This window comes from Myotis myotis, unplaced genomic scaffold (assembly GCF_014108235.1).
Source record: "Myotis myotis isolate mMyoMyo1 unplaced genomic scaffold, mMyoMyo1.p scaffold_m19_p_17, whole genome shotgun sequence".
In the NCBI taxonomy this organism is placed as follows: domain Eukaryota; kingdom Metazoa; phylum Chordata; class Mammalia; order Chiroptera; family Vespertilionidae; genus Myotis; species Myotis myotis.
In genome coordinates, this window is record NW_023416321.1 from 36,465,997 (window position 1) to 36,484,223 (window position 18,227).

Here is an 18,227-nt window from a genome sequence, read left to right on the forward strand (position 1 = left end):
CAGTGGGAGTGGCGGTGGTCTCTTCAGGTGTCTCTGCCACCAGCCTGCCCCAACCCAAGTGCGGGGCCCAGGACACCCAACAGCAGGACAAGGTTGCTCAGTGGGGGCTGAGTGCATTGTGTTTTGAATAGAATCTGAAGCTGAAAGCGCTAGGCCTGCTCTCGCCTGCTGCCATGGTACTTGGGTGGCAGGCAGGACCTGGAGGCCCTCATGACCTCCCTCTCCCATAGCAGCGATGGGGATACAGACAGTGTCAGCACCATGGTGGTCCATGATGTGGAGGAGATCGCCGGGACCCAGACCCCCTATGGGGGTGGCACCATGGTGGTCCAGCGTGTGAGTAGGCACCCCATTCTTCCCAGCACCTGCTGTGACCCTCCTTGGCCCTAGCACTGGCCCCCTTCCCTCTGTTCCTTTAGACACCTGAAGAGGAGCGAAGCCTGCTGCATGCCGACAGCAACGGTTACACTAACCTGCCAGACGTGGTCCAGCCCAGCCACTCGCCCACTGAAAGCAGCAAAGGTCAAAGCCCCCCCGTGAAGGATGGAGGCAGTGATGTAAGTGGGTGCAGGCTGGTCCATGGGACGAGGGGAGGGCACTGGCAGTGGGCAGATCAGGGGGTGTTGGGGGTTACTGTGCTGGGCGGGCAGAGCACCTGGGCCAGGGTTCCCCTGGGGGCACATGGGGCCTAGAACAATAGAAGGGGGGGCACAGGCCAGGGTCTCACATGTTTGCCTGACTCCCACTCCTGCCCCCACAGTACCAGTCTCGTGGGCTGGTGAAGGCCCCTGGCAAGAGCTCGTTCACGATGTTTGTGGACCTTGGCATCTACCAGTCCGGAGGCAGTGGGGACACCATCCCTATCACAGGTGAGGATGGGAGGACGGAGCTGCCATGAGGCCTGGAGAGGGCAAAGGTGAAGCCCCGGCGAGGCGGTTCACAAAGCAGGTGCTCACGGCCTCCCCTCACCTGCGCACCTGCCCTGGCACAGAGGCAACCAGAGCTCCTGACCTCTCTCCCCGAGAGGGACGATGCTCAGCAGCACAGGGCCCTACGGGACGGAAGGAGCACTTTGCCAGGCCTTTGGCTGTTCCAACTCCTTCATGCACCTCCTCCAGTCTCCGGTCTTTCTCTTTCCTTCTGAGTATTCAGAGGAGCCGGGACTGAGTGTAAAGGTAGAGTAAGAAGAGACGGGGTAAGGGGACAGCAGCCCACCCCCACTTCTCTCCCCCCGCAGCCCTAGTGGGTGGAGAGGCCAGTCGGCTTGATCAGCTGCAGTATGACGTGCGGAAAGGCTCTGTGGTCAACGTGAACCCCACCAACACACGGGCCCACAGTGAAACCCCCGAGATTCGCAAGTACAAGAAGCGGTTCAATTCCGAGATCCTCTGCGCGGCCCTTTGGGGTAAGCCAGGGCTGGGAAGGAAAAGAGGGATCCGTGTGCCCCTCTGCCCCTGGTCGGGTGAGGGCCTGGCTCTGCCTCTGATCTGCCCAAGGGCTCCCGTTGCAGGCGTCAACCTGCTGGTGGGCACGGAAAACGGGCTGATGTTGCTGGACCGAAGTGGGCAGGGCAAGGTGTATGGACTCATTGGGCGGCGGCGCTTCCAGCAAATGGATGTGCTGGAAGGACTCAACTTGCTCATCACCATCTCAGGTGTGTGTGTGGAGGACGGGGGCGGGGACAGGGCCTGGAGGAGGGGGCTCAGCTCCTTGGCTCTCTGTCACCATCTTCAGCCGGGGCAGAGGGCACCCTTGGTCCAGGAGCCGGAAGGTGGGGCCACTTTCTCACCCCTTGTGGTACGCAGAAAAGGATGGCGGGAGGCCGAATCTGGATCTCCAACGAAGGGAGTGTGTGTGTGTCCTCGCCCCTCAGGGAAAAGGAACAAACTGCGCGTGTACTACCTGTCCTGGCTCCGGAACAAGATTCTGCACAACGACCCAGAAGTGGAGAAGAAGCAGGGCTGGACCACCGTGGGGGACATGGAGGGCTGCGGGCACTACCGCGTGGGTGAGGAGGTCACAGCAGAGTGGCCAGAGCACATTTGTTTACGAGAAGAAATGAGGGTTTGGGCTTAATGGTCATGAAGCCAGAGACGTGGGGCCTGGCTTGGGGGTATAGGACAGACCTGTGGGAGGGGCCCCGCAGTCCAAGGGAAGTCCCAGCATCCCTCTTCTTTCCTGCCCCCAGTGAAATACGAACGTATTAAGTTCCTGGTCATCGCCCTGAAGAATTCCGTAGAGGTGTATGCCTGGGCCCCCAAACCCTACCACAAATTCATGGCCTTCAAGGTAATCCCCGCCTCAGCCCCCCAACACTGCTCCAAGGTCTGACTCCTCCACCTGTGTCCCCTGATCCCTTCTTTCCTCCACAGTCCTTTGCTGACCTGCCTCACCGCCCCCTGCTGGTGGACCTGACGGTAGAGGAGGGACAGCGGCTCAAAGTCATCTACGGCTCCAGTGCTGGCTTCCATGCAGTGGATGTCGACTCGGGGAACAGCTACGACATCTACATCCCTGTTCATGTAAGCTCAGCTGGACTCTGGGCAGAGGGGGGCCGCCAGTCTGGGCTCCAGACTCAGGGACTCCAGCCCTCCTCCTCCCAGATCCAGAGCCAGATCACACCCCACGCCATCATCTTCCTCCCCAACACCGATGGCATGGAGATGCTGCTGTGCTACGAGGACGAGGGCGTCTACGTCAACACGTACGGGCGGATCATTAAGGATGTGGTGCTGCAGTGGGGAGAGATGCCCACTTCCGTGGGTGAGTGGTGCTTGTCCCCGAGCTGCGGGTCCCCGAGCTGGCCCTAGAGTGGGCCTGGGCTGCAGTCCACTCACTGCCCCTCCCCTCTTTCTCCTCCAGCCTACATCTGCTCCAACCAGATAATGGGCTGGGGCGAGAAAGCCATCGAGATCCGCTCCGTGGAGACAGGCCACCTGGACGGGGTCTTCATGCACAAACGAGCTCAGAGGCTCAAGTTCCTGTGTGAGCGGAATGACAAGGTGGGCGCCCCTTGCCCCTGGAAAGGGCTGGGGCCTGCATTGGTCTGGCTTCCAAAACCTTAGGTTCCTACCAAGGAGGTGACCATTGTGGAGTCTTCCTGAAAGGGGCCCCTTGGGGAACACACTCAGTCACAGTCTGCCCTTTCCCTTCTCTCTATCCACCCCCCGCCTCCGCCCCCCCCCCCCCCCCCAGTTTCTTTCACCCTAAAGGTCTGCCAGCTGCCCTCTTCCCCAAGCACTTCTGCTCTTCAGGGCGATAGGGGTAGTTCTTCCCTTTTTTTGGGTAATCCTCACCCAGGGATTTTTTTTCCCCGTTGATTTTTAGAGAGGGGGGGGGGGGCATGTGGAGAGAGAGACACATCAACTGGTTGCCTCCTGCATGTGGAAGATTGAACCTGCAACCCAGGTATGTGCCCTTGACCAGGAGTCGGACCTGCGACCCTTTGTTGCGTGGGCCGTTGCTCTAACCACTGCACCACTGGTCGGGGCGGGTGGGGTTATTCTGAGACTAAACTGCAGTGTCTCTCTCTCCCAATTAATGGAACCCCCTCCCCCAACCCCTTGGTGACTTCTTCTCTACCCCCCTCCCCCCAGGTATTCTTTGCCTCCGTCCGCTCTGGGGGCAGCAGCCAAGTTTACTTCATGACTCTGAACCGCAACTGCATCATGAACTGGTGACAGGCCCTGGGCTGGAGCTCTCCCCGGGGACCCAGCTCTGCCCCCACAGCCAGACTTCCCAGGCCGCCCTGCTTCCCCCTCCTTGGGCTTTTGCTTTTACTGGTTTGATTCACTGGAGCCTGCTGGGAACGTGACCTCTGACCCTTGATGCTTTTGTGATCACATGACCACCTTCTTCCCCAACATGTTCTCTTCCCCAAAACTGTGCCTGTCCCATCTTCTGGAGAGAGGCACAGCTTCCCCTTCACAGGAATCGAGTGGGCTTAGCCCCACCCCCTTTCTCCACTTGAGAGGAGAGTGCTTGGGGCTTGGACCCCGTACCCCACTGCTGCTGACTGGGCAGGGCCCTGGGCCCCTTTATTTGCACGTCAGGGGAGCCGGCTCCCCCCTTGAATGTACCAGACCCTGGGGGGGTGTCACTGGGCCCTAGGTTTTAGGGGGGTCACCAGCCACTCCAGGGGCAGGGACCATTTCCTCATTTTCTGAAAGCACTTTAATGATTCCCCTCCTCCCAAACCCCAGGGAATGGAAGGGGGACCCCGCCAGCCAAAACATTTCTCCCTTTCCAGCCCTCATCTCTTCTAGCCTCTGTCCTTTCCTGGTGGAGGGAGGGAGCATGGAGCTCTGGCCTCCACACCCCCTTGCTTGCATCTGTATATAGTGTGAGCAGCAAGTAGCCCTGTTCCCTCCCTGTCCCTACCCCTCCTCAATGTAGTGGCCTTGGATATCCCGTTTGTTAATAAAGACTATTCAACCAGCTCCCACCACTTCAGACCCCTTTTTATTCTGTTTTCTCTCACAGTCCAGCTACTCGCCAGGGCAAGCAAGCAGAGTTAAGACGAAGGGGGTAGGGTGGGGTGGAATCTACAATGAGTCTTGGGGATTCAAGTAGGTGGGCAGTACTTGACCAAGAAAACGTAGAAGAAATGACGGAGGGAGGGCCAGGGCATCCTCAGCCTTATTCTCTGGGCCTGTGGGGGCCTGCCCTGAGGGCATTTGGTCCCAGCAACCGTGTCTCTCCTGTGTGGCCATCGAATAGCTGCCAGCTTAGAAGCTCACAGGGCTAGAAGGTCCTACGCGGCTGGAGCCTGAGCAAAACTGGAAGATCAGCAAGGCTAGGTCTAGGGTGGTCTTTGCTTCCCAGAGGACTGGCATTCAGGAGCTGCTTGAACAACCATCTTGACTGACTCAGTGGTGGGCAGGGACCTGTGAACCAGGAGGTCACGGTTCAGTTCCGGTCAGGGCACGTGCCAGGTTATGGGCTCGATACCCAGTGTGGGGCATGCATGCAGGAGGCAGCCAATCAATGATTCTCTCTTATTGATACTTGTATCTCTCCCTTCCTCTTCAAAATCAATAAAGTTTTTAAAAAGTCTTTCCTCTTTCTAATCCCTGCGCAGTGACCAGACGTACACACTTGTGCACAGGCAACACGTGTTTACAAAATACTGATTTATTATCCGTGGTGGTAAAGGATCATAATATAGCAGTGGTAGCAACTTGTTTTTCAAAATCTGTTTCCTCCTGGAGACGGATAGGAAAGCTGAAATCAGGCGGCCACCAGCGCAGGTCTACATGCACGGCGGGTAGGGCAGGTCGGGCACTTGGTTTAAGTAGCCCCCCAGGAAGATGAGGCTGGAGCCCACACTGAAGAGCACCAGCGCCGCCCAGAAGCAGATGTTGTCCAGGGCCTTCCCCATGCGCACCCAGTCGGACACCTCCTAGGAAGGGGCAGGCGCGAGCTGAGTCCCTGCAGCACAATAGCTGGTGGGGAGGCCTCGGCAGCGCCCCGCCCGCCCCTGGCTCCGGCCCCACCTCGCCGCTGGCCTCCTGGCCTCGCGTGCTCTCGGCCATGAAGTTCACGGCGTCCACACAGCAGCGGATCTCGGGGGCGGCGGCGCCCAGGCTCTGGTAGAGGGCAGCTGCCGGGAGGTGGGCGCACCCCGGTGGGTTATGAAGGCCTCCCCCGCTTCAGGCGCCCCCGTTGGCCCACCCGGCCACGCTGCTCACCCGTCCAGGTGCCGTGCCGGTACCTCTGCCCCTCAAACACGAGCTCGCTCCGCGGCTTTTTCAGTATCAGCTCCTCCGCGCGGAGCAACAGGCCCACGGACGATGCTCGCCTTGGGGGCGAGGCTGCCCCGGGGGCCTCCGGGGGCGCGCCCGAGCCCAGGAGGCGCGGCAGCAGCTCCAGCAAGACCTACGGGCGGGGGGGGCGGGAGGGGTGGGGGCGGAGGCGGGGCGGCGCTCAGCTCCAAGGCCTCCCGCTCGCCCGCCTGCCCCGCAGCCGCCCACCCGCCCGCCCCGCGCTTACGTGGCGCAGCCGCGGGGACGTGGCGTGAGTGGTGGGCGTCCGCAAAGACACGTTGAGCACGACGACGCAATTCATTACAATGAGCGTGGCAACCACCATGACGAAGATGAGGTACCTGGGGAGCCCGAGGTGCGTGACCTCACAGCCTCCCCACGGCCCGAGCCGCAGGTGGAGCGCCGGGCCTCTGACCTCACAAACCCTCCTCTCCGCCGGGAGTGGGGCCTCCCCAGCCGCTCCGCTGCGGGGCCGCGCGCGCTCCCCGGCGCTCTCCCTCTCCGACCGCCCGTGGCAGCCATGAAGGGGACCCCCGGCTCCCTGGAAACCCTGCTGTGGGTCTACCACTTCCACAGTTCCACGGAGGTGAGGCGACGCCCGGGGCCCGGCCTGAGGGTAGCACCTCGACACCCTCGGGGAAGGTCTCCAGGCCCCCCACCCCCCAGCGACCTCTTCCCCTGACCCGACGGCTCCACTGCCCCTGCCCCTCCCCAGGTGGCCCTCCAGCCCCCGCTTCTGTCGTCGCTGGAGCTCGCTGTGGCCGCGGCCCACGACTATCTGGAGCAGAGGTTCGCAGAGCTTCAGTCGGGGGGGCCGCCCGCTCCGAAGCCCACCCTGGGGCTGCTGCTAAGAGAAGCCGCGGCCAGCGCCGTGAACTTGGGCACCACCTTGCTAGAGGTAGGGCGCTGGGGGCTGAGGAGGGGCGGAGACGGGGGACAGGGACCTCTGCGTCCGCAGCTAACTCCGGGACCCCCCCCGCTCCCATGCAGATCTCAGCCCTGTGGCTGCAGCAGGAGGTGCGGAAACTCGGCGGAGATGCCCCGGACGCCGGAGATCCGGGTGGCGCGCTGGCCCGGGTGGCCCAGGCTGCGGGGCAGGGCACTCGGCAAGCGGGGGCGGCGGCGGGCGCTAGCACGCGGTTCCTGCTCCAGGGGGCCTGGCTGTGCCTGTGCGGACACGGTCTCCCGGGGTCCGCCTCATTCCTGCAGCGATGCGGAAGCCAGCTGGATCTCGGAACCCCCGGGGAACCGGTGAGTTCGGGATGGGCAGGTGATTTGGGAGCCAGAGGTGGCGCGGTGGGGGAGACACGGAACCGCCTCCCCGCCTCCCCTCCTCCCCCGGCAACAGAGACACGCAGAAGACCTCAAGGTGGCATCCAGCGGCGGTGCGGAGGATGGGGGGCCAGAGAACCCACAGGCGTCCCAGACCCACCCTGTGTTCAAATAAAGCCCAGGCGGAGACGAGGCAGCCAAGGCGGCTCCCAGAGTTATTTGGGTTTGGCCCCGCCCACTCCGGCCCAACCCCCTTAGCCCCGCCCCGTGCCAGCCTGGCTCCGCCCTTCGCGCTAGCCACGCGCGGCACGGGCACCGTCGGGCCCCGGCGCCCTCACCTGCCCAACAGCGGCACGCTCAGCGACGTCTCGGGGATTTTCTGGGCGATCAGGAACAAGAAGACGGTCTGGGCGAGCAGGACGTTGATGGAGACGGTGCATTTCTGGCCGCCGGCTGGAGGGAGCGCCCAGTGAGAGCTGCTATCCCCCCCCCCCCCAGCACACACACACACACACACACACACACACAGAGTGAGAGCTGCTATCCCCCCACCCCAGCACACACACACACAGTGAGAGCTGCTATCCCCCCACCCCAGCACACACACACACACACACATCCCGGAACGAGCCCCAGGGGCGACTCCTTACCCTGCGCCGGCAGGAAGTAGGCGAGCAGCACCAGGCCTGAGATGAGCACGCAGGGCACAATGATGTTAATGATGTAGAAGAGCGGCTTCCGGCGAATGATGAGCGTGTACACGATGTCAATGCCCCCTGCGCCGTCAGCGGAGCCTCCGTCCTGGCGGTGGATCTCCCCGGGGCAGAAGTCGATGGCCCACTCGCCGTTCTCTGCAGGACGGGGGCGCGCTCAGCCTGCTCTGAGGCCCCACACCTGAGGGCGGGAGCCCATAACTCCGGGCGGAGGAGAGTCTGCAGCGGTCTGCACCGGGGAGGGTGGGGCAGGTGGGCTGGACGGCTCGGGCCTTGGGCCTTCGGCAGACGGGCAATTCGGGCAGGGCCGAAGCGGGTATTCCGGGTGAGGTACGGAAGGACCGCGAGGAGGTAGGACTGGTCCGACCATCGAGAATAATTTCAGGAAAGGGGCAAATTAAAGCACGGTTGCCAAAGTCGGTCCCTAGGCTTGAAGGTCTGGGGCAGCCCCACTTTGCAAGTCCCTTCTCTGGACCCGTCTGGAAGCGGGTTTTAGGAGCAGGAGGGGACCTCACCGGTGTAGGCCTCAGTGTCGATATCGATCTTGCTGATGGTTTCGCCGTCATCGCCCACCACAAAGACGAACTCCACCTCTTGGGCATTGTACGTCTCAGAGCTGTGGAGGCAGGGGGCCCCCACCCCAGCAACTCGGACCCAGCCCCTAGCCTCAGGCCCTGTCCTGGAAGCTGGGCTCTGGCGGGGTGAGAACGCCCCACCCCATTACCCCAATCATGTTGTTTTCTCCCCAACTTCAAATTCGCTGGAGCAGCCCCAACCCTTTCCAGAGTCTGGCTCCGCCTCCAGCACAAAGCCTCGCCCCCCGATTAGTGTCCCCCCCCCGTATGACGTCACTCCCTGCTCCCCTAATCCCGTAATGGTCTGGCCTGAAGGAACTGTGCCCACCGGAAGACGAGCGAGCAGTTCTGCCAGTCGAAGGGGAAGTAGGAGACTTCCACGGCGCAGACGCTGCGGTAGATGGCGGGGGGCAGCCAGCTGACGTGGCCGCCCTCGGAGACCAGCACGTTGCAGTCGTAAGCCACCCCGAACTGGCCGTCGATGCTGTGGGCCCCGGAAACCCGGCGTTCGCGGAGGTCCGCCACCCCTCACCCTCCAAGCAACCTCCCGCCTCGGCCAGGTCCAACCCAGCCCCTCAGGCCTCGGCTTCCAACAGCCTGGTTTCCCTCCGGTCCGTACTTGTTTTCCAGCACAATCTCTGGTAGCCATACGTGTTTGGACGGGACCCGCAGGATTCCGATGTCCCCAAAGTCCTCCTTGCTGAAGTTGAGTCGGTAATCGTCCCAGTCCTAAGGGGGGGGGGAGGGGGAGGTGACGGGAGGACATGTGCCCTGCATCTCCCACCTGGTGCCCGCGAAGAGTCTGGGAGGAAGGGGTGCCCTGGACCAGACCTCGCACTGTCCCCCAGATTGGACTCACGATTCCAATCCAGACGCTGGTGGTGAGGGTCTCCTCTTTCTCGTTCTGCGCAGGGGAGATGGGGAGGGGTTCCAGGGCCACAGGTGAGCGTTAGGACAGCGCTCAGTGGTTGGGGCCAAAAGTGGGATTTCAAGCTCAGAGATGGTGCTGGGAGTGGAGGGTGGGGTCTTACCAGCGAGATGAGGTTGGTCAGGGTGACCTTGATGTTGATGCTGACAGTGTCCTCAGGCTCCCTCACTGGCCTGCATTGTGGGTCATAATTGTCGAAAAGATGGTGATAAAGGCGCAACTCCTCATTCCCCTCACCTCGGCCTGGGGATGGTGACAAGCAGCAGAGACACCGAGATGAAGAGGCTAGGGGGCCTCTCCCTTCTGCCCCCTCCGAGTCTGTGCGGGGCCCTGCTTCCCTGTGTGTCTGCCTCTGAGACGATGTACTTTTCCATGAGTGTCTTCGGAACCAATGTTGTGCCTGGGGACCAAATATTGCAACCCAGTCTACATCGTGGTCTCTATCTTGTTTATGTTCATATCTCGGTGTGTGTGTGTGTGTGTGTGTGTGTGTGTGTGTGTGTGTGTGTGTCCAGCCACCTCCCCCGACCCCTGTCCATACCAAGAAGCTGCAAGAGGAATAGGGCGCTGAGCAGAGCCCCTGCCATCCTGCTGTCTGGTCCTCAGGGTTATTCTGAACGTTGGCAGGCTCGGAGCGGGGCAGGCCAAGGCTCATGAGTGAGGGGGGGGCGGGGTGTTAGTTCCGGGCTGAGTTAGGGGACTGTCACCTAATCCTCTTACCGCCCCACCCCTGCTGAAGCCAGGGACAGCTTGTCTGCTTCCAGAGACAGCTGCCTCGTCCCATGTTCCCTGCCACCACCCCATCCCAGCATCCTTTGCTTGGCCTTCAGCCAGCTTCCCAGCAACAGAGCTCATCCTCTCGTGACTGGAGCAGGCTGGGTTCAGGTGAACCCTTTCAGAGCACCTGGAACCACAAGCCTGGCAGCAGGGGGATGGGGAAACCCTGCTTCAACATGCACTGATGCCCTTTCACTAAGCTGCCTTGTGCAGGTGACAGCCCTTGCCTCCCATACTCACCATGTGGAACACACATTACTAACCCCTCAGCCAACCAAGGTCACACTGGTGCGGTTTCTGCTGGCAGAGTTTGGCAAAAGCAAAGCGTCTGTAAAGACCTGGTAATCAGACAGGCGGTCACAGGGGAGTAGTCTGCAGTAATAGACTTCAGCTGGCAAAGATGACCGTGCTGAACTATAGGGCCCAGCTCCTCCCACAACCCATCCCCAAGTCTGCCCACTCCCAGCCCCTCACCTTGCCTCTCTCTGCTGCCATCTCATGGCCACATATGATAGTACTTGTCTTCCCACCCCTGACACACACACACAACTTAATCCTTTCAGTGTTTCTTAAAGTCTCCCTGGACCACCCTAATCAATCACCGAGGACGCTTATTTAAAATTCAGATGTTTAGTCTCCATCCCCAAAGAATCCCAATTAGGAAGATGGCAGAGATGGGATGCCAGGAGTCTGTTTTTTAAGAAGCTATCCAGCTCTGGCCTGTGTGGCTCAGTTGAGCATCTCCCATGCACTGAAAGGTCACAGGTTCAATTCCAGTCAGGGCGCATCCCCAGGTTTCAGGTTTCATCCCAGTGGGGTGCATATGGGAGGCAGCCAATCCATCTCTCTCTCTTTCTCTCTCCCTTTAAAATCAGCTAGCTTCCTAGTAACAGAGCTGATCCTCTCATGGCTGGTGAAACAGTGATGATCTCTAAAATCAATAAAAACATTTTTTAAAAGAAGCTATCCATATAAGAAGCACTTTTTATGCCTTACGCATTGCCTCCTCAAGCCAATCCAGCAATGCAGTTACCATTGTGCTGAATGTATAAAAGAGGACCTTAAGATCAGGTGTAAGATCACAGAAATAGATTGGCACTACTGCATGAGACTTATCAATAAGCTTTATTAATCATTTTACCTGTGTTCATTTTACACTTCACAAAATACTTTCATGGCCATTTTTGGGGTCTCCTTCCTCTACCTGTGAGGTCCCCATGTTACAAGCACGGACACTAAAGATCAGAGGGGCCACACAGTTTATCCATTTCCCACACATCTTTGAAGCTGCTTTGCTTCCTCTGCTGCCTTATCATTCCACGTTTTCCACTTCAGACCCCAGAAAGAATCTTCTTGGCCCATCTCACCTTTCTGCATGTGATACGTAGACTGATTCTAAAATCTGTGATGCTGCTTATTCCAGAGCCTCTAGATTAGGGACTGGGCAAATAGTTGTGATAAACAGATATTTATTCAAACATTAGTGGCACCTGCAACACTCCCTGAACAGGGCCAGATGCTGTTGTTATAAAGATGAGCAAGACATGGCCTCAAGGAGCAGAGGAAGGCTTATGAGCAGACAGTGTCACCAGAACTGTCAAAAGGGTAAAAAAAACAGGAGCCGCTTGGCCGGTCTGGCTCAGTGGTTGAGTGTCGACCTATGAACCAGGAGGTCATGGTTAGCTTCCAGGTCAGGGCACATGCCCGGGTGCAGGCTAGGTCCCCAGTGTGGGGCATGCAGGAGGCAGCTGATCAATGACTCTCATCATTGATATTTCTATCTTCTCCCTTCCTTTCTGAAATCAATGAAACTATATGTATTTTTAAAAACCTACAATAGTGAGGTAAAGCCACATCTGGACCAGCAGCCTGCATGTGGGAGAGTAGTTTGGGGTGGAGGGAGAGTGCGTGGAAATCCTCATTTCTTGCTGCCCAAGCCCTGAGTTGCTGCTTGGGTCACAGCCCAGCATGTATCACTTTCGCCACAGAGCACCTCGCTGCAGGACCCCTGGCTGGGACTGTAACTTGTGGGTGAAGGTCTTGCTCAGACCAGTGCATCCCACCAACATCTCTTGCAAAATCTGCACATCAGAAACCTTCCTCTACAGCTCTCACCGGTTTGGCTCAGTGGCTAGAGCGTCGGCCTGTGCACGGAAGGGGCTGCGTTTCGATTCTGGTCAAGGGCACATGCCTGGGTTGCAGGCTCGATCCCCAGTTGGGGGCATGCAGGAGGCAGCCAATCAATTCTCTCTCATCATTGATGTTTATATCTCTCCCTTTTCCTTCCTCTCTGAAATCAATTATATATATAAAATCTCTTTAAAAGAAACCTTCCCTTATGTAGTCGCCAGGAGGGCCGCTCACCCCTCATCCCTTCCTCCTCCTCCTCCTCTCCGCTCTGGCTCCTGGCCGCAGTCCATCCCACTAGTGCTGGCACAGAGCTGAGCCATCTTTTTTATTTTCCTTTTCTTTTCTTTTTGCTGTTTGCTCAGGATCACAATTGTCTGAGGAACTGAGACTTTCTTTCAAGTTGGTGGAGTCGGGCACCGACCTCAGAGCTGGGTTTAGTATTTTTATAATAAAAATTCCACAGATCCTTAGTGGGCTCCCTGACAATTTTGTTTCTGGGACGCCTTAACTTCCAAGCTAGACTCAAAGATCTCAGCTCAACAGGAAGCCACTCCCTTCACCTACTGGCTCTTGGCTGGTAACTCACAACAGCTGCAGCTGTCCCCATTGGCCAGGCCAAGCGTCTCTTTCTTAGTCATCAGTGTCCTCACAGTGGAAATATCCCCAAGCTGCTCTGACCAAGCGGCCCCCTCTGACACAACAAAAGAGACCCTTTTGTCAATTGAGAGAGTGGATTGGCTGAGCTAGGACAGGGACAGCAGACACTGATTTCTAGGCTGTCTTCCTCACTGGAACCTAAGCTGTCCAGTCACTGAGACCTTGCTAGTTTACTGTGTTCAGTAGCACAGAGCCCAGCACATAGTAGGCATGCAATAAAAATTTACTGAATGAGTGAAAGAATGAGTGCCTTCAAATATATGGTGATGGAAGATGATTTGACCTTGGGTTGTGGGCACACAATGTATCATAGAAATGTAAACTTAAAACCTATGTAACCTTATTAACCAATATCACCCCAATAAATTTAATATTAAAAAAAAATGAGTGCCTTCCCTAGCTGGTTTGGCTTAGTAGATAGAGCATCGGCCTGCGGACTGAAGGGTTCCGGGTTTGATTCTGGTCAAGGGCATATACCTCAGTTGCAGGCCCCTCCCCGGCTCCTGCAGGAGGCAACCAATCAATGTATGTTTCTCTCACATCGATGTTTCTCTCTGTCTTTCCCTCTCTCTAAAAATCAGTGGTAAATATCCTCAGGTGAGGACTTAAAAAAAATAAATAAATACAAATGAGCGCCTTACCTTCCCAGCATCCTCCCATCTATTGAGAACTGTTCTTCTCCAGCCATGTGACTCCCGAGGCTCTGCCAAGCGCTTAGAGCAGTGGTTCTCAACCTTGGCTGCACATTAGAATCACCTGGGAATCTTCTTTTTTTTAAAATATATTTTATTGATTTTTTACAGAGAGGAAGAGAGAGAGATAGAGAGTTAGAAACATCGATGAGAGAGAAACATCGATGAGAGAGAAGCATCGATCAGCTGCCTCCTGCACATCCCCCAATGGGGAAGTGCCCGCAACCCAGGTACATGCCCTTGACCGGAACCGAACCCGGGACCTTTCAGTCCGCAGGCCGACGCTCTATCCACTGAGCCAAACCGGTTTCGGCCTGGGAATCTTTTTAACATCCTGATTTCTGGGCCTCATCCTCCGGAAATTCTGTTTCTTTGTTATGGGGCGGGGCCACAACATTAGTAACAAAGAAATAATTTCCGGAGGATGAGGCCCAGAAATCAGGATTTTAAAAAGATTCCCAGGTGATTCTAATGTGCAGCCAAGGTTGAGAACCACTGACTTAGAGGCTTCTCACCTCTGGCCAGAGTTGATGGATCCAGAACACCTGGCCACAGAAAGCCCTTCCCTGAGAATATTGTTAAGCAGGAAGTCCGTCTCTCTCTGCTGTAGGAGGGCAAGAGATAAATTTCACATTTTTGTTGTTATTAATCCTCACCAAGGTTATTTTCCCATTTATTTTTAGAGAGAGTGAAAGGGAGGGAGGGGAAGAGGGGAGAGAAGAGAGAGAGAGAGAGAGATGTGAGAGAAATACAATTGGTTGCCTCCTGCACAAGGCCAAACTGGGCTGGGGATCAAACCAGCAACCGAGGTATGTGTCCAGGAATTGAACCCATGACCCTTTGATTCCCCCGTCAAGGCCCTAACCACTGAGCAACCGGCCAGGGCAAGATATAAATTTAGATACACAAGGCAGCCATGTTCATTCCCCATCCTTTATATGACTGAGAGAGAATGCAGCCGGTACACAGAGACCAAAAAAAAAAAAAAAAAAAAAAGGCCTCCAATATCCCAGGCCCGGGCCCCAGAAATTCCAGGGGCCCATCTGCATTTGTCTCCTCCTGCAGGCTGCTCGAATGAGGAACATCAGCATCCTTCCAGTAAATCTTCCTTTTCTTGACTTAAAGATATAGGGATTAAAAAAAAAAACCAAACAAACAAAACTACGCCAGCCGGTGTTGCTCAGTGGTTGAGCATCGGCCTGTGAACCAGGAGATCACCATTTCATTCCCAGTCAGAGCACAGTTGCTCGATCCCCAGTGAGGGGCATGCAGGAGGCTGATGAGTGATTCTCTCTCATCATTGATGTTTCAATCTCTCTCTCCCTCTCCCTTCCTCTCTGAAATCAATAAAAATATATTTGAAAAGAAAAACAAAGAAAACTAAAAAAGAAGAAATAAACTAGTATAAAGAAAAAAAATGCCTCGTAACACACGTCAATTGATTGCCCAGAAAAACCCTTCTGATAAAAAAGGTAATGCATGCCCATCACTAGAACTGAAGAGTGCAGAAGGACATAGCGAAAACCCAAAGCTTGGCAGCGTGGTTAGCTGTAAACCTTCCTAAAGTCCAGCACATGTAAGTATATATATAAATACTAAAGGCCTGGTGCACAGATTCGTGCACTGGTGGGGGGCATGGCCTGTGGGGATCAGCCTGCTGTGAAAACATTGCTCATCTCTGTCATCTGAGTGGCTGCTCCCGCTGTGGGAGTACACTGACCACCAGGGGGCAGCTCCTGCATTGAGCATCTGTCCCCTGGTGATCAGTGCACGTCATAGCGACTGGTCGACTGGTCATTCTGGTCATTCCACTGTTCGGTTGCTGGGCTTTTATTTATATGGCATCAGACTATGCTTACTATTCTGCAACTTTTGTTGAGATTGGCCCATATCAGTACATACAAGTCATCCTTGTTCTTTTAAACTGCTGCACAGCGTTCCACGGCATGAATGTGCCATAGATACTTTATCCAGTTCCCAATGGATAGACATTTAAGTGCTAACCATTTGGGGTTTTGCAATGACAAACTATGTGAACATGTTTATGCATTTATCTTTGGCATACTTTTGCAAATGTATCCATAGGGTTAATTCCTAGCAGTGAAATTGCTGGGGCAGAGTTCATGCATTTTCTTTTAACCGTTGATGCCTTTTGCCAAATTGTTCTCCAAAAAAGCCGTCACACCAACAGAGTGTGAGAGTGCCCGTGTCCTCATACCCTCCCCAGCAGAGAACATTATCAACCTTTCTTTTCTTTTTCTTAAAAGCCTCTATTTATTGCCTGGCCGGCATGGCTCATAAGAAGATAAAAGGTGGAGAGAAGAAGGCAGAAAGGCAAGGGACCTCGAAACCCAAGGAACAGCAGGATGGCGGTGAGTTTCCTGAGTTTTCTTTTTGCTTCGCTCATCCATCTCGAAAGTGAAGTCAGCAGGCTGGACACCAAGGCGCAGACAAAACAAAAAAGCAAACAAAATAAAACAGCCCACAACAAAAACCTGCTCTCTCTAGCCAACGGACCAGGAAAGGGCAGCCTAACAAGAGAGAAAACTTGGAAAATAACGGCTCTATTCCAGCCAAATACCACAGAAGAACTGTGGCCACACCCACACCCAACCACACCAGTGCTGAGCCTAGACTTCCACTCTTCCCAGGATATAATGAGGCGCCCCAGCTCACCAGGGTGGTTTCCGAGAAGGTCAAGTAGGGAGGGGGAACTTTCACCCCCTACTCCCCCTCCCCCACCAGCTGGAAATGAGGCCTCCCACACCGCAGGGTCAGTAAGGCCACGTGGGTGCAGGGACTTCAGTCCCGGATTGGCAGTGGGGAGACAGCCCTCAGCCTCCCTGCTGGGCTGCGGCAGAGGAGGCCTCCGCTCATTATATCCTCCCAGGTGGCAGTGCAGACCTGTGGGAACTGCCCCCCCCCCCCCCCCCCCCCGCCCCGCGCTGCAGTGAGGAGGCCCTCACCTCCATCCAATGTCAACAGGGGCTGAGCTGGGCTTTGAAGGGCTACCTCCATCTGGCAGTGAAAAGACAGCACCCCCCCCTCCACCCCCCAGAGCCCTGTCATAGAAAACCGGCTAAACGAGGAGGGTTAAATAAGACCCAGAGTCTCATAAAATAAGACAGAAATGTCCATGTTTGGCGTGCGCCAAGCACACAGCACGCGCTGGAGTAAGAATGACAGTCGGGGAAGTCCTTCCACGTGTCAGGACCGGGGGTCTTTCCTGCGCATGCGCGGCTGCGAAAGCAGCGAGACGGTCCAACAGGAGACCCGCGGCTGCAGCAGTGCTGGAGAGGAACCAGCCGGACCGGCACCTGCTGAGCAAGCTGCCGAGATGGGGAGGCTGGCCCGGGGGAGGGAGGCGATGCGGAAGGAGCCCGGGATGCCTCGTGGCATCTGCCCAGCCCGGTGACGAGCCCTGTGCAGTGGGGACGGGAGGAGGGGGCGCCCGGCTAGGGGGCTGTCAGCTCTGCTGCCCGGGAGGCCGCGCACCGCTCGCTCCGCAGCCTCTCGCCTCCGATCGAAGCCCCGCCCCTGCAGCCACGTGCCTGAGGGCTGGGGCAGGGGAAGGTGGGGGGTGGAGGGGGCTCCAGTGCGTGGGGACGGCCAGGGCCACGTGCTGTACCTGTTGCCTTGGGGCCACCCCCAGGTCTGGGTGGATGTGTTCAAGCGTGAGCTCCGCCTCCCGCACAGCTGAAAGCCGAGCTTGCCTCGCAGGGACTTGCTGCGGACTGGTCTTATGAGGCTTTCCTTAATTTTAGTACGAAACACGCACTGACCAGAAGTGATAGTTGGATGACAGATGAAATGAGAAAGTGTTGGCGAGTCCTAGGGCGCCCTGGGCCCAGGGCTCCTGCGGGCCACTGCAGGGACCTGCTTAGAAGGCGCATGCTGGCAACCCATCCCCTCTCCTGCCTCCTATGTTTTCCCTTTTTCTCTGAAAATGTTGTAACAGGAATGAGTATCAGACCCTTTTGGTTTAAAATAAACACAATTTTAGCATTAAAAAATGCCCATGTTTCCATTGAAAATCATTCATCATACGAAGAACTGGGAAGGCCCTGGCTGGTTTGGTTCAGTCAATAGAGCGATAGAGCGTTGGCCTGTGGACTGAAGGGTCCCGGTTCAATTCCTGGTCAGGAGGGCACATGCCCAAGTTGTGGGCTTGATCCCCAGTAGAGGGCGTTCAGGAGGCAGCCGATCAATGATTCTCTCTTATCATGGCTGTTTCTAGCTCTCTCTCCCTCTCCCTTCCTCTCTGAAATCAATAAAAAAATATATTTTTATTTTTATATATATTTTTATTTATATTTTATATATTTTTTATTTTTATTTTTTATATTTATATTTATATATTTTTTATATATTTTTTATTTATATTTTTATTCTTTTATATATATTTTTATTGATTTCAGCTAGGAAGAGAGAGGGAGAGCTAGAAACATCCATGATGAGAGAGAATCATTGATCGGCTGCCTCCTGCACGCCCCCTACTGGGGATCAAGCCCGTAACCTGGGCATGTGCCCTTGACCGGAATCAACCCAGGACCCTTCAGTCCGCAGGCCGAGGCTCTATCCACTGAGCCAAACCAGCTAGGGCTATATATATATTTTTTAAAAAACTGGGAAGATCTCAAATTGAATGAAAAAAAGACAATCAGCAGCTGCCAACACCAAAAGGAGAGAGGTATTACAATTATCTGAAAAAAAAAAAC

The 18,227-nt window shown here is 56.0% G+C and overlaps 3 protein-coding genes across 15 annotated transcripts in view; 2 read left to right on the forward strand and 1 right to left on the reverse strand.

Annotated features, from left to right (window-relative positions):
- MINK1 (misshapen like kinase 1) overlaps window positions 1–4,439 on the forward strand; it is a 59,081-nt gene extending 54,642 nt beyond the window's left edge. For 10 of the 12 annotated variants that reach the window (XM_036341128.1, XM_036341119.1, XM_036341127.1 and 7 more), the window contains 11 exons: window positions 231–336; window positions 420–557; window positions 761–869; window positions 1,238–1,405; window positions 1,511–1,654; window positions 1,874–2,008; window positions 2,189–2,289; window positions 2,373–2,522; window positions 2,604–2,763; window positions 2,863–3,002; window positions 3,597–4,439. In XM_036341128.1, coding sequence (XP_036197021.1) covers window positions 231–336; window positions 420–557; window positions 761–869; window positions 1,238–1,405; window positions 1,511–1,654; window positions 1,874–2,008; window positions 2,189–2,289; window positions 2,373–2,522; window positions 2,604–2,763; window positions 2,863–3,002; window positions 3,597–3,680 — 1,435 coding nt within the window. In that variant the 3' untranslated portion in view covers window positions 3,681–4,439. The remainder of the gene's footprint in view (window positions 1–230; window positions 337–419; window positions 558–760; window positions 870–1,237; window positions 1,406–1,510; window positions 1,655–1,873; window positions 2,009–2,188; window positions 2,290–2,372; window positions 2,523–2,603; window positions 2,764–2,862; window positions 3,003–3,596) is intronic. The other 2 variants (XM_036341120.1, XM_036341124.1) reach the window with 1 other exon arrangement.
- Window positions 4,440–4,445: 6 nt separating this feature from the next.
- CHRNE (cholinergic receptor nicotinic epsilon subunit) lies at window positions 4,446–13,106 on the reverse strand. Of its 2 annotated transcripts, XM_036341132.1 has the most exons (12): window positions 9,795–13,106; window positions 9,357–9,496; window positions 9,185–9,229; window positions 8,945–9,054; window positions 8,654–8,809; window positions 8,266–8,366; window positions 7,688–7,888; window positions 7,376–7,490; window positions 5,992–6,106; window positions 5,691–5,877; window positions 5,496–5,602; window positions 4,446–5,401 (listed from the first exon to the last, which is right to left on the reverse strand). In XM_036341132.1, the coding sequence occupies exons 1-12, from the start codon at window positions 9,838–9,840 to the stop codon at window positions 5,252–5,254; spliced, it is 1,473 nt and encodes a 490-aa protein (XP_036197025.1). In that variant the 5' UTR covers window positions 9,841–13,106; the 3' UTR covers window positions 4,446–5,251. The 2 variants fall into 2 exon arrangements, with proteins under 2 accessions (XP_036197025.1, XP_036197026.1); XM_036341133.1 differs by lacking the exon at window positions 5,496–5,602 and having other exon boundaries at window positions 5,103–5,401.
- CUNH17orf107 (chromosome unknown C17orf107 homolog) lies at window positions 6,036–7,295 on the forward strand. The gene is given in 5 exon segments (XM_036339422.1): window positions 6,036–6,351; window positions 6,481–6,663; window positions 6,756–7,079; window positions 7,082–7,246; window positions 7,248–7,295. Coding segments are annotated over 5 exon segments (786 nt in total). The 5' UTR covers window positions 6,036–6,285.
- Window positions 13,107–18,227: the final 5,121 nt, after the last annotated feature.